This window comes from Formica exsecta, unplaced genomic scaffold (genome assembly GCF_003651465.1).
Source record: "Formica exsecta isolate Colony F162 unplaced genomic scaffold, ASM365146v1 scaffold72, whole genome shotgun sequence".
Lineage (NCBI taxonomy): Eukaryota > Metazoa > Arthropoda > Insecta > Hymenoptera > Formicidae > Formica > Formica exsecta.
In genome coordinates, this window is record NW_021853485.1 from 4,752,094 (window position 1) to 4,767,303 (window position 15,210).

The window sequence follows — 15,210 nt, forward strand, 5'->3', positions numbered from 1 at the left end:
ATAATTTTTTTTTTATTAATTTTTTTTTTTTTTTTCTATATGTCGGGGGAAATTTTGCTTCGCGCGCGATTAGTCATCACCTTAACAGAACGTGAATCGACTCGCAGAACTAGACTAACGTTAAAAATACGGATGATTTATAATACGTGTTTCGAAAATAGATCGATGCTACTAATTATCGCGCTTGAGCGGCGATGATTCCATCACTTCAAGACGGATTTTACATACCTTGAATGGATAATACTGTTGCTGCGACATGGTTTTTTTTTTTTTCTTTTCTCGATGTAGCGATCAGCAGAAAATTTCGCGAGACCCTCTGTGAAACAAAAATTCAACGATAAGCGGATGAATGCGTCATACTGTTTATATCAATGTTTGCCGAATCATCAATTGTTGATTTGACATTTCGCGTGAAACGACGTAATCGTTACACGACAAAGGACAAAGTAGCAATCCAAAGCCGGTATATGTCATCGAGTTTAATTTCAGGTATCAAGGATAGATACACAAGAAAAAGTATGTTTATATCGACAATAAAAATGAAGATTGTATTTTGCGTACCCTTGAACCTGACAATCTGTCATCGAGGATAGAAAACTCGAGAGATGACAGCTCTTTTTTAAATTGATAATAAATCAATAACACTAAAGAAAAAAATATATACGAACGAAATTAGGACGTGGGAAGAAATACATTACCAAGATGAGCGATGACGTGACAAGGGACGAGCCAGAAACGCTCGTAGGTTTCTCTTAGCCTCTTCAAGCTGAAGTTTCCTAGCTCGGTGGGAAAACTAGAACTGATCAACGGAGGTAGAACAATCCGAATCCGATGTGTACGAATGCCGGTTACTGAGTCGTCGCGGACACACCCACTTTCACGGATCACGTCATCGCACCGCGGTTCTCCCAAGGCAAAGCGATTGCGAGAGACGGGATTACGAAATTCCGTGCTTCATGCTCTATGTTCCACTTGGTGATCGCAACGCTCCCGAGCATTATCTGTCTTTGTTTAATTTTCGATGAATAACAAGGATGAAAGATGATCCACGAGTGTTGTGATTCCCAAGTGGAACGTAATCTTTCTTCTTTTTTTTGTATCTTCATGTGGAGATCAACACTCAACACGTATTTGGAATTTAGATTTGGAGGGGTATATCATATATCGTCCTGACTCTTATGTCATCGAATAGAAAAAAGGCATGACTCTCTTTTTCTCCCACTTCCATATGATATACGCGTATAAATCAGTGTATGTGTATACATGTATAATTGAATGAATTGAACTTTGGATCGAGAATTTGAAAATGATACGGGATTAATTAATATGATCACAAAAGAACAAAATAATATGATGCAACAAGCAAGTTTCTCTCGATAAATATAAATGTATACATGATGATCGACCATAATAAATATAACCTCTATTTGATGCACATTTGAAATCAACATTTCTTCTTTTTCTTCTTTTGCGAATATTTCTTCTCGTTGGGAGAGCTATAACTTTTTCGTCTAACAGCTTACAAGATGATGAGCAATCTCATAGATGCCCATTGGTTTCCTCTGGCATCGCAGGGGAACATTTATTCAATGACCAAACTGTGTTCTCCCAGTAGTTCCAACAAATTGTTAGTTGCATCGTTGAAGAGGAAGATCTATTCCTGCGAATATCATCAAATGACGGAATTTCTGAGGCCTATGGTAAAGGAACTACTGTTTACGTACATTCCCAGTATGTAAACTACTATATACTTGAAGATTTGTCCTTTTTTTTTCAAAATGTTCATTGGACACAATACATCTTACATTTAAAATGAAAAACTTACCTATTTTCTATTTCTTTGTTTCAGGTGGCGCAGAAATTATCTCTATTGATGCTTATAATAAGTCAGACACAGGAGACAGTTTCGTGATAGGAATAACAATTATGAAAACAAGTACAGACACAATCGAGAGGTACCTGAACATATACACAGAGGGTGCGATAGATGGCGAAGGGGATGAAGGCAGTTCGATTGAAGCTATAGCTCAAAACTGTCTGATGGTAGAACTATCGTACACTCCTTACCATTTATACCATACTGTTTTACCACAACCAAATTTTACACATGAGGTAAATTAATAAGATAATACTAAATACTTGTTTTTCTTGTCAATAAGTTGCTTAATATATTATACATATGCCTTATGATAATACAATTAAAAATTTCTAGCTAGTTTGGCTAATATCCGGAAGCGATTACAAAATTCATATGATAAGGGAGGATAAGTTAAGTCACGTTTACAGCGAGTCCCCCATTGAAAAATATTTTCCAGAGCTACATGATCTGCGAGCAATCGCGTTATGGATTAATATTTATTATTATGACAATTATAAACGGTTCGTACAATAAATGAAAATTGTTTCGCTTCTATACCTTAGTAATATTTTGTATAATCTTGCACACATGTAAAATACTAATCTAGAAGAGTCACCGCCGTCGGTTGTGAATGCGGTCTAGTCAAAGTTGCCGTGATAAACGTGATGGATCTACAAGTTTCTCAAAACTGGCTATTGAGATATGATAAGCCTGTACCTAGTGTGATAATATTCCCACATCGAAATGTCATCCATAAGCCAGCATTCGTAAACGCCAATGGTAAATATATCAAGAAACATTACACATTTATGTAATATTAATGTACAATTCTGGAGATAATAAAATTACCAAAAATTCTAGTTGAAGCCGAGAAATGTATTCCTGCAGATGACATCCCCAAATTAAACATTGTTATTTCAAGTACAAGTAACGCTGTTGTCTTTGAGTAAGTAATTTATGTATTACAAAGTATTAAAATACAAGTACTTGTCTTTTTTTGTATCAGGAATATTTTGGAACACGGCATGAAACAGGACGTAATATTAAGCGGCAGCGAATCGTCGGATTGTATCCTGTGTTGCTGCATAGCGGACATAAATATGGATGGCCAAAACGAGATATTACTCGGCACTTACGGTCAGGAAGTTCTGATTTTCGTATTGACGGATAATGCATGGGAATTAACTGCCAGAAAATTATTCGACGCTCCTGTGCATTCTATAAGTTACATGGATATAACGAATGATGGAATAAAGGAACTGATTGTACTCACACAACGGGGTGTACACATATTACAGGTTTTACACACGTGCTTTCACATATATTTAATCTAAAATGTATTTTTAAAGAAGATATCATACATTCTCTTTTTTTTTATCTTTTTATACAGCATAATATAGCTGACGTACAAACAAAATGGAAAGAACGTTATGAAAAAGTATTTGATATAACTCGGGAAAAATTGTAGTACTTGTAACAGGAGAGGGTAATTTTCCTTCATATATTTTATATCTATGTCATATATGTATATTGTACATACCATTTTTAATTTAGGTTAAATATGTGATAAAAAAACATAAAAAATATATCTTTGTTAAATTATTTTGAAAGGAAAATATAATACAAGATTGTTAAATCTATTTTATATTTTTTTCCGAAATAACTGGATATACGGGAAATACTCGACACACTCTGATATCCGAATAATTAAAATACTTGGGTATTCCAATATTAATAACTCTAATATTTATATTCAGACCTTGGAAAAAAAAGAAAGAGAAAATAGAGAGTGTAAAAAGCAAACAGATCGATATGCACTTTTAAGAGAGATAAATCGACCGACCAAATATATAGTATATAAAATATACCTATTTGCGTTTGAAAATCTTATTCGAGTAGCGTTTGAGTAACTGATAATCAGAATAAGGAAATTTTATTCCTCTTAATAAATTAATCAAATGCTACTCTTTCTGTTCTGATAAGTAGACTTTAGAACGCAACCTAAACTGTTGCATGTTTTACATTAATTGGTTTTACGCGTCATCCATAACATGGTTATGCTGAATAGACCTTAAAAATTTATCGCGCAGATTTATATGACCGCGCGAAATGTATACATGAAGAGATCCGCCAATCACGAACCTGAAATGAAGGACACTGCATCGCGTGTATTGTATGGACATACACGTGATTGGTTGATTTCTCCGTGGATGAGTTTTTATATGCAAATCTCCATTCGGTCGGATCTCGAGTGGGGAAACGAAGGGCCTAGCTAGCCTATGTGACGTTTGACAGTTTGTCACTGGCTTGTCACTGTTTGCTACGCGCACGTGTCGACGGAGCCGCGTCTGCCACACGGTACATACATATATACGTTCAGATCGGACAGTTATGGTCATGACCGTTCGTGGTGATCGCGTACCGAGAAGAAGTATCACTGATGATCAATATATCGCCGTATCCACGCTGCCGCTCGCCACTGATTGAGATCCGGGTTACCAGCTGACTCGTACTCGTCCGCGTCCGCGGATCACGTCCTTATAGATCACGATGACGAGCAAGAAAGGTCACACCCTCCGTATAGAATCCGAGATCGATCGGAATCGCGAGGAGGGTAACTGGAAAAAGGTTATAGAGCTGGCGGAACATCTAAAAGTCCAGTACCCCAGCAACGGTAAAATATTCACCACTTCTCTTTTTCCATGATTCTGCGAGGATCCGCCGATACGCGTTCCTCCCACGAACCCTCGCGAAAGGTTATCTTTGCTTCAACGACATCCTGCCATTTCCGTTCGCGCTCTCTCAGAGAGAAAAAAAAAACATCCCACATTGTGTAAAGATCAAGGACAACACAGTAGAGTTCGCGTAAATGTCACACTCATCCTATTTAATTATATATAGAGTGTCACGTATCTTCAATTACAATATTTCTGCATCATCATGTTTATAATTGCTCTTCTGCATTGCAAAGATGAAGAATTGATTTTTATATAATGTACTATCTTCCCCTCGTGTGTATCACAAAAAAATTGATAAATATTTTTTCAAATGTTATGTTTCTCTCGAATATCGATAAATATCTGATAAAATTTTTATTCAACGTTTAAACATAATTGCATAAACATAAAGGAAATGTCATATCTCAATTTTATTTTGCCTAACAGAATGTTTGGCAAACTTCTTATGCGGAGAGGGAAGATTGGAGAGTTTCTTAGAGCAAACTCCACCGATAGATGCCAACATCAGTAAGGCCCGAAATGGACTAGTGGAAACAAGAAAGTATTTGATATTAGCTGCTAATGAAAAAGATAAACAGGTATTGTAATGTTAAAGCAAGAAAGGGACATAAATAGGAGAATAAAAATTAGTTATATATATGCAATATAAAATTTTTCTTTTAATAATTTGTAATATATTTCAGGCTTTAGTTGTACTGGACGCCCATCTGCTACTTGGAAAACTTCATTACGCAATGGGAATGTACGAGGATGCGCTTCACCATTATCAGCAAGCCGAACTAGATACACTCACAGAAAAGCAATTACCTTGTCGAAGTTTACGTATTATAGCAGAATCATATGCAATTAAAGGTTTGCAATTGATAACTATTATAGCTCCTTCCTTTTTTCTAATAGTGTAGTATGTTTTAGTGTAATATTTGAAAAAAGTACACATTAACAGCTTGCTTTTCATAGTTTTCTTTGTTTTCTCTTTTAACAGTTGTTTTTAAGTTCTATAGTTATATGGTTTGAGATATATTTTTCTTTATGTGTAAGATCATATTAAATGTAGGCATTTCATAATAGATATTATAATTTGAAGCTATATACTTGGACAATTCTATCACATATATTGTCCTTTTGTTAACGTGTGTTTATGCACCACTCTAATTTTACATCGTAATAAATTTATTAGAGATATTTATTTAATTTGTAAAATTATTATCTAGTATATTCATTTATTACTATGATCCGTGTATGATTTAGAGAAAGAAAGATTGTTTACTTTAGACACAGACAAACATTTGTCCTGCCGAAGACTGCGCATTATAGCAGAATCATACGCGATCAAAGGTTTGTATGCTTATTTGCTTCGTTTTGCTTATACTTATTTAGTAATTTACTTAGTTACTAATGTGCACATCATATGTATTGCACACTTATATAATAATATCTGTTGTATTAAGACACAGAATAGTCTGCTTGTATATGCTTTGGCTAGATTTATACAAGAATGTATAACAGCATGTTATTTCATTTTTGTGCACACTTTTTAATACTTATAGAGAAAATTCCCAAAGAATAATTTTTTCAAATAACATAAATAAAAATTTCATTTTTGTTTTTTCTAAATTTAGTTTTATCTCTATTTGTTTTCTTAACAAATGCATTTAATTTATTGTCGCAGTGGGTTTATGGGAAGGAAGCACAGAGAGATCTTCATTAATGACAAAGAATGAAATTATAAATATAATTATATAAGTTTTATAAAGTATATTTTTTTAATCATTTTTGAGCACTATAGACTACAAATTTTAATTTTACATCAAATCTATTCTTTGCATTGAATGTATCAATAGCTTTTGATTGATACTATAAACTATTGTTTGATTCAGGTCTCTGTCTTGAAAGGCTGCCACCAAACTCCAAGTCGAAATACAAGATTGCAGAATGGCACGAGCAGATAATCAAGTGTTACGAGATTTCTGGCGACTTGACGTTAGTGTATTTGCAAGAGCAGGACAAAATCGCTATGCAGCAACAAAATGGTATTTCCACCATAAGCACAAACAATACAGGTGATTGATGGGCTCAATTTCACAAATAGCGAGCAACTTTCATTCTTTAACATTACGTTATCTATACAGGTACATATTCCACACAGTCTCCAGTCTGTACCACAAAACATGTCGGCCCCATCTTGGAGACCGCGTTGCAAAGAGCGCCGATATTGTACATTCAAACCGGCAACATACAAGCCGCCATTAATCGTTACAGGTGTATATAAATTACGCAATTTAATAGTAATATAATCGCGATGTATGTGTGCTTACATTACAAAAATTCTACCTTATGGAGTCTATAAATTTTTTAATCATTAAAAAAGTTCTTGTATACTTATAATACAACATTATTAACATTATTTCCATGTAACTCTATAAATGTTTGTATAATCTCTCTCGATTCTTGCAGGGAAATTTTATCCGCTGTTGAATCTACAGCCACGCAGAGTCTGCGGGTAACGCTGACAAGACAGTTGGCGGAGGTGTTGTTGCGTGGCATAAGCGGCGCGGATTACAAGGCACCAGAGGGACAAGGCGACACAACGGGTACGGTAAATATAACGGATAAGTCTCATCCGTTTCCGTTGAAAAGACAATACTATCGATGTTGATATTACAGTTGCCGTGAGTAATAGACGAACAAATCATCACTCGTCATCGGATTCGCCGTGGAAACCAAAGAAGTACGCGGGACTGAATATGTTCGTTCCGCGAAACGAATACGAGGAAACGATTCTGTTATTGTTGATCAGCGAGGCGATGGCGGTGAGAGACGCCGTTCTCAGCCAATCGCCCGAATTCAAGGAAGCCCGGATACATGCGTTCGAAAATGCCACCGCTGTCTATGACCTGCTCACGGTCGTTGTCGTTAGATGGAGTCAAGTGGAACTCTTACACGAAGTTAAGACGGTTTCTTTACTTTTTTATCAAATCTTATTTTTACACTATCGTTATTTTATCGTAAGACTCATTGTTATTCATTATCTCTTAATAGTCTTTCGAAAGAGCGATGAAATTCTCTCACGAAGAGGCACATGTATGGACCCAATATGCATTATGCCTGATAAGTATGGGAAGATATATGCACGGGTATAGAGTTCTGAAAGTAGTGGCAAGACTGTCACCTCAAAAAGTAATGCCTTGTCTGTTGGCTGCAAGGCTGTGCTACGAGCAATTGAACATGGTAAATGATATCTTCTCTTTTTCCTATTCCTTTACCGCATTCTTTTATCTATAAGATCTAAAAGAATCTAAAAGAATATTTTCAAATTCAATCTATGGGCAGACAAGCGAAGGTATCGAATGGAGTCAGAAAGCACTTCAACGCGAGACAGCGAGTCCACAGGGGATGCAATCCAGATGTCATCTGTATATCGGAATCGGCAACAGTATGCTCTCCGCAAATACGATCGTGAAACAGGATAAGGTGAATCATACGAATACCGCGTTGGATTGCTTTCAGAAGTATGTAACGAAGCTCGAACGAAGCTCGATGCACATTAAAAAAAGATTCGTTCTCGTAGATTTTTCTTTGTAATAGAAAATTATTTTTTTTTTTTTTTTAATAGAGCGCAACAGTGCGATCCAAACGATCACCTAGCCGAGTATTACCTGGCTCACGAGTACGCGATAAACAGACAGATAACAGACGCTATTGTGCACGTGAAGATCGCGCTGAATTTACGAGCAGAACACATTCCGTCGTTGCATTTATTCGCGTTACTTTTGTCAGCGCATAAACAGTATTCCGAGGCTTTGCACGTAATAAACAGCGTATTGGAAGAATATCCGGACAACTTGAACTTTCTCTACGTAAAAGCGCATCTTGAATTGCGAAGTATCGGCGGCGTCGATGCATTATACACCATCAGTCACATGTTGCATCTGTGGAAAAATCTCTACGAAGATCAGACAAATGTTAATTGTAACGAGCAGCAAAGCGAGAGACGCAGCGAGACCAGAAGCGTCTTTCAACTTTACACATCAGAGATGTCCGATAAAGATTCTAGTGAGTTAATACGGATTAACTAACGATTAGTGAAAAAATGACTATAATGATTAAATTATATAATTTTTTAAAAAGAAATTTAATCGCACTCGTGATATATTTATTTTTTAATAATGTATCCCGTAACGCATTCTATTAAACTCTGAAATCTAATTATTGATTTCGACATGAAATATACAATAGGTTTTCGATAGTTTCCTAAAAATCATTTAATATTATTAAACGATGACGATTTTTGGTAAGGTTCTCTGCATGCGCAATCGCTAGCCGCTTCAAGAGTCGAGCACGCTCTTTCTGAAGTCGCCTCGTCGATTAGCTCGTTCACACCAAAGCCAGGACCTCAGAGGGCGTGGTTGCTGCAACTGCAAATCTGGCTCTTACTCACGGAGGTTTTTCTTATCTTGGACCAGCCAAATGGCGCCGTTCTGTCTCTCCAAGAAGCTACCAATATCTTTCCACTAAGCCACCATATTATGTACACGGTATAATAGCTCGCGAGATTTCTCGCTCTTATGAATCTCGATGTCTGAGAATTCTCAGATTAAATGATTCACCAGAAGATTATTGTATAATGCTGCATATGATAATCGCGCGCAATTATCTCTTTGTAGCGTGGCCTTCTACATGAGTATAAACTGGAATATGCGGAAGCGAAGCAATGCTATCAAAACGCTGTTTCAATTAATCCTTTACACATAAAGAGTTTACAACATTTGGTAATAATTGTCATACTGCATATATTAATTCTCAAACATATATATTTTATGTTATTTTTTACATACATTTTATACGTTATTGTAATCGCTTTTACAGAAATTTATCAATCTACTATAATTTCTGTATATATCGGATTATATTAGCATGTATTTGCAGGGTCTTATATATCACTATTTGGGCAGTCAAAGACTGGCTGAGAAGACCTTGAGGGACGCCGCAAAAATTGATCCAAATTCCCATCAGACTTGGTATTATATGACTTTAATTAATCGTAATAAAGTTAAATGCAATATTTCGTAGTATGATATTATCTATAACGATTCAATAATGATAGCTTATTGGAACATTTGTATTTTACATTATCGATTATTTCAAAAATTGTCGCGATAAATCGAGTACTAAGATATGAATAGAATCGATATACATATATTTTGCCATTTTCATTCTATTCAACATTAACATTTAATTTTATATATATTATTGATATGATTTACCGATTAAAAAGTACAAGGAATGTCGTATTTTTTTCAGGTACAATCTGGGAATGGTGTTGGAATCGTTGGGTGAAGTGGAGGCTGCTAGTGATTGTATGGCAACGGCGTTGGAAGTTGAGACGACAAATCCCATTTTACCGATTCTATCGATACCGGTAACCTTCGAATGATTGGAGAAAGAAAAGAGAGAAGTTTCTGATTTTTCTTAGGATAATAAAATTCTACGAGATCACGATTTATCTCTCTCGCTGTATCTCCGCGGGCATTTTCTCGCCTTTCCATCAATAGTACCTGGACACGTTGTACTATTGTATAAACTTATTGTTGAAAGAGAAAGAGAAGATACTTTAATTGTACAAATAGTTGCAGTTGATGTAATAAATTCGAATAAAGTCTTACCTCTCGATTCCGAGCATTCGCGGAACTATTAACGATGTGACGTAACTATTTCGTGAAAAAAACTGCTTCATTAATGCAGGATGTGGAAATATATATCTCCCCGCTGCATGTTTCACTGCGCTCCGAATACGAGTAATTATCGCAAAGTGTTTGTATTCGGTACGAATTATCGTGGCTATCGCCGTTTTAAAAATTTCTACAACGCCCAAGGCGTTGAGTCTGTAGTTTTTTTTTACACCTACAAACATTCAATTGACTTACGCATAATTCGTATGTACATGGATACGCGGTGACTGCGCGGGACCTATTTCGATATGTATCGAATTTATTTATTTAATATTACTTTAGTTTATCATATATATATAATTTGTTAAATTTTCATTATGTTTGACGATTCAATCGCGCTCGCGCGCATCGAATGCGGATTACCGCGCAAACCTCTGCGACAGTGCGCATATGTGATGGCCCAAATTTTGCGTACGACGTGTACGCAAAATCGGACGGATGGACGGAAAAGTCTGGTACAATGCCTCTAAAAATGTAGTAATTTATTTTTATAGAAATCGATACGGAGACACACGATGATATATTTTATCATCGGGCGGCGCAACGGTCGATCTCCGTTTTCCCTCTGTCTCTTCTCTCTTTTTCTCTCCTCTCTCCGCCTCATCCCTCGCTTTACGGGCGAATAAAAAGTTGCCTTTCTTCGATCGTCGAATATACAATCCGAGTATACGCTCGACGCGTAATAACATTGTACATATATAGAACGCACACGCGAATGGTAGAGTCGCGTTATCGCGTTAGGGAAAGTAGCTATTTTCTTTTGTGTAATCGATATAATAATATTATACGTGCATGGCCTGGTTTCGTACACGGGGAAAACGCCTTGGATTGTCTTTGCCGGGAGAGTCGACCGGGGCGCGTATTGACGCGCCTCCCTTGTGCGGGGGCATACTTGAGAGAACCACTCGTTGGCCTCTCCAATTTCAAGTTACATCCCTCAATCGGTATATCATTAAGAGATATGCGTTCCGATCCGATTGACTGGGCGATTGTAGAAACGATTGTAGGCGCACGAGTCTGGGAAGTCTTTCTAAAAGTCATCCGAACGACATATTCGCGAAATCAGAATATCTCTCTTATACTTCAATTTTTTTTCACGTTGATGTAACTGACGCAAACTTATAGAAACTACGTACGACCAATATTTAAAAAAATTATCAAAATCGTTATATCAAAAATACATTACACTGTTACATTATTAGGCTAATGTAAATTCCACTCGCATTCGACTTATTCGATTATGTATAATAACGTATGTATAAAGAGTGGAAAAAGATCATATCGGTTCCGTAAATGTAAATTATGTAAAACGCAGAAGACAAATATATATATTTAAATCCATAATGAAGATTCATCGCATCGCTTCAAACCGAACCCGGCGAGACGCAGCTTTATATCCAGACTCCGCCGCATTTTGTACGTTTAATGGATACACCATTCCTCGTCCCGTACTAAAAAATCCATATTATGAGTATTCTTTAAATAAAGAATACTATAAAAGCGCCGCGCATGGCTATAGACATTTATGTGTATGTGTATATTTATCTCTTTTTATTCACGTTCGATGTTAAAAAAGTACAGTTTGCATCCTCTTTTTCCCGATTGAGCGTCACCTTGAACGGAGATAATTAAAATAATTTGGAAAGAGAGAGGAAGAGAGAGACCATTTTTCATCGAATTAGGCGGCGTCGCGAGCTAAACCAATCCTGAAAAAAAAAAAAAAAAAAAAAAAAATTACATCACCTTGTTTCTCGGTTTTTCTCTTACTGCATCGAGTATTGGGATATATTGCGCAACACAAAACCGAATTTCATTTTCTCTCTCTCTCGCTATCTATCTATCTATCTATCTTTGTCAAGGCGAACCATCCATCCTGCTCGCGCAAGGACGCGAGGAATATCAATTTTTAACGGGCGATAGCGTGACCGTGCGCGAGAGACCATTACGGTAAAATTAACATTCTTTACTGCGGCTCTTCTATTAAATTCCCTTCCTCCACCTGCCTGTTTGCCTGCCTGACTCGCCTACCTACCTACCTACCTACCAACCTACCAACCTACCTACCTACCTATCTACCTACCTACCTAATACCCATCCACCCACCTACCTACCTACCTACCTACCCCTATCTACCTATACCTACACTTAGCTATCTACCCTGAGGAAACCCACCCCGGTACCAAGCGCGTCCCCGACTCTATACGCCCCCGTTCTCCCTCGCTCGCCTCGCGTCATCCCCCTCTCCCTATATAACGAGATTACCGCGGTCGTACCGTTTCGCCGTCCCGTTCTATCGCGTGTCGCATTGCGCGTCCTAGCGTGCGCAGGCTCGACGCACACGATGTGCCGTGCGGTATCGCGTCATCGTGCGTAGCAAAGACGACGATAATGACGACGATGATGATGATAATTATGATCATGGCAACAACAACAACGAAACTTTCGAGAGTCGCTTCACCGTCGAGGAAATGCGGCGGATAGGATCGACTTTTTGGAGCAAACTACGTCAATGACGTTAGCCTTTAGAAAACGCTCTCTCGGGGGGTTTGTCGTCGGGTGTCGGCGATGGGATGGCGATGGGATCGACTGCGACGCATCAGCTCCGCGTATTTAACGGCGCGACAGAGCACGGCAGAGCACTTGCGGATGCTTGCAGAGCACGGGACGGCACGGCGCGGCGTGGCGTGGTTCGCCGGCATCGATTTTTGCCGCGACGCGGCAGCGTTTTCCGCGAAGCGTGTCGGCATACATACTGGCGTCTGGCGTGTGTATGTATGTATATACGTACATACGTATATGTAATGCACGTATACCGTATATCGTGCTTGGCGCATTACGCATCCGCAGAGCCGCACGGCTATGCGTTAAGATACAATCGACCGGCTTGTCGGCCGATCCCCGCCCTCTTTTACCGCCATCCTTTCTTTTTTCCTTCACACGTCGGCCGCCCTTTTCTCTCCCTTTCGGGGAAGCGGAAAATCGCTCCGAGAGCGACGAAGAAGACCTCCCCTCCCTCATGCGTCGCGAATAATTTTTCCGCGGGCGCGCACGCGACGTCGTCGCTAATTTGCCTTATCGACAACGCGCCGTGCGGGTCGCCGTCGAGCGCACGTAACCGCCGCTCCTCTGTCTTCGGGATATATCGGTCATGGTCACAACGACGACGGAGCGGTTAACGATTCATCGGACGACACGCATACACACGCGCACATACATAGAGGCTGATACGTAGGGAACGGTGCGGTGCGGACGCGAACGGCGGGGTGTTCCTGACCGCCGCGTCGCCGTCTTCCTGGCCGGAATGCGCCAACGATCGATATGTGCCGTGCGCGCTATACGCTCTTTTGCGAGAAAAGAAATTTGGCGTCCTCCTCGACGAGAGAGAACGCGGGTGCGCGCGCGCGCGCGCGCTCTTTCGCTCATCCGCCCCCGAGAGAACAGGGGTCGCCGTCCCGATGGTCCCCTTTATGCATATTACGTCGCGTTGCTGATCGAGAAAAGCCTTGGCTGTCGCATCGGCACCGCTGCGGCACGCCGCGCTTTTCTCCGTTGTCAATCTCGGGATTCAAGTCAAATTTCGATTCTATCCCCCCGCATCTAAAATCTAGAAAATTTCACCTAGAGTAACGTCAAAGATTGAATCTATCAAATATAATAGCAGAGTAATGATAAACGGCCATTTTTACTTCGCATTCCGAAAAATCGTTTAAACGCCCGACAGATAATTACGTTATTATAAATAAAAATAATATACGATGCTATATAAAGCGCGCGCTCTTTCGCTCATCCGCCCCCGAGAGAACAGGGGTCGCCGTCCCGATGGTCCCCTTTATGCATATTACGTCGCGTTGCTGATCGAGAAAAGCCTTGGCTGTCGCATCGGCACCGCTGCGGCACGCCGCGCTTTTCTCCGTTGTCAATCTCGGGATTCAAGTCAAATTTCGATTCTATCCCCCCGCATCTAAAATCTAGAAAATTTCACCTAGAGTAACGTCAAAGATTGAATCTATCAAATATAATAGCAGAGTAATGATAAACGGCCATTTTTACTTCGCATTCCGAAAAATCGTTTAAACGCCCGACAGATAATTACGTTATTATAAATAAAAATAATATACGATGCTATATAAATTATAGAAAATAATTGAAAAGAGAGATTCAAGATTCATAATAATTATAGTACACAATTTTCGTTCGAGATATCCCTCCCATGATCGATCTCCGCGAGAAATATAGCGTCATTCTGAATATAGATACGCTCCGAACGTCGCAACTATAATCACAAGTGAGACAGAAACCGCATCGCGTTCTTGCACCTGTCGCCGATAATTTTCTCTCTTCTTTTGAAAGCGACAAAAATCGACTTCCAGTGATGAGGCGACGCGTTCCTCCTCACCTTCACCGTTTTCTCCTCCCCCCTTCCCCGCTGTTGCAGATGCGATATCTATGATTATTTAGTTTCTATAACTGGAAAAAATGCGCACGCGCGCGCGCGCGCGCGACCGGCCGGCCGCAAAGTGGCGCGCGTTGCATTATTCATCGCGCGCGCGGCGCGACTTGCGTACGCCATCTTCGTATAAAACCGCCCTCGTAAAAATTTTAGGTCCTCTTCCCCTTTCCCCTCCACCCCGCCGGACTTATAATATTGTTATTCGCGACGGGAAAAAACGCGCGTCGTCCGATAAAATAAATAAGCGAAGAGATAACGATTTCGCAGGTATTTATACGGCTTGTAAGGCGAGGACCGATGTCGATAACGGGAATTTCTCAAATATATATAATTTCAGTCAATTTCCCTCTCGCGACGTATGTGATTTCGACGTTAAAACGGTCCGTGACGATAAGGCTCTTGTCCCGTGAAAAAACGTGTAACTCGTAAAGTCAA

General features: G+C 39.2%; 3 protein-coding genes across 7 annotated transcripts in view; 2 read left to right on the forward strand and 1 right to left on the reverse strand.

Moving 5' to 3' along the window:
* The window catches only part of LOC115243665 (annexin B9), a 14,445-nt gene extending 13,465 nt beyond the window's left edge, over window positions 1-980 (reverse strand). Inside the window, exons 1-2 of the mRNA XM_029820826.1 lie at window positions 699-980; window positions 229-316 (exon numbers count right to left, since the gene is read on the reverse strand). Of these exons, the coding sequence (XP_029676686.1) occupies window positions 229-258 (30 nt within the window). The 5' untranslated portion in view covers window positions 259-316; window positions 699-980. The remainder of the gene's footprint in view (window positions 1-228; window positions 317-698) is intronic.
* A 91-nt stretch (window positions 981-1,071) lies between these two features.
* LOC115243664 (KICSTOR complex protein kaptin-like) lies at window positions 1,072-3,495 on the forward strand. Of its 2 annotated transcripts, XM_029820825.1 has the most exons (8): window positions 1,072-1,199; window positions 1,519-1,731; window positions 1,850-2,112; window positions 2,213-2,379; window positions 2,466-2,638; window positions 2,720-2,804; window positions 2,865-3,156; window positions 3,249-3,495. In XM_029820825.1, the coding sequence occupies exons 2-8, from the start codon at window positions 1,527-1,529 to the stop codon at window positions 3,324-3,326; spliced, it is 1,263 nt and encodes a 420-aa protein (XP_029676685.1). In that variant the 5' UTR covers window positions 1,072-1,199; window positions 1,519-1,526; the 3' UTR covers window positions 3,327-3,495. The 2 variants fall into 2 exon arrangements, with proteins under 2 accessions (XP_029676685.1, XP_029676684.1); XM_029820824.1 differs by lacking the exon at window positions 1,072-1,199 and having other exon boundaries at window positions 1,206-1,731.
* Window positions 3,496-3,830: 335 nt separating this feature from the next.
* LOC115243662 (tetratricopeptide repeat protein 7B) lies at window positions 3,831-10,279 on the forward strand. Of its 4 annotated transcripts, none has more exons than XM_029820816.1 (15): window positions 3,831-4,532; window positions 5,023-5,174; window positions 5,280-5,448; window positions 5,845-5,931; window positions 6,474-6,656; window positions 6,726-6,855; window positions 7,051-7,187; window positions 7,261-7,541; window positions 7,636-7,824; window positions 7,927-8,105; window positions 8,210-8,649; window positions 8,893-9,131; window positions 9,261-9,365; window positions 9,523-9,614; window positions 9,898-10,279. In XM_029820816.1, exons 1-15 carry the CDS (start codon window positions 4,409-4,411, stop codon window positions 10,028-10,030), a joined length of 2,640 nt encoding a protein of 879 aa, XP_029676676.1. In that variant the 5' UTR covers window positions 3,831-4,408; the 3' UTR covers window positions 10,031-10,279. The 4 variants fall into 4 exon arrangements, with proteins under 4 accessions (XP_029676676.1, XP_029676678.1, XP_029676677.1 ...); XM_029820818.1 differs by having other exon boundaries at window positions 6,474-6,626; XM_029820817.1 differs by having other exon boundaries at window positions 5,869-5,931.
* Window positions 10,280-15,210: the final 4,931 nt, after the last annotated feature.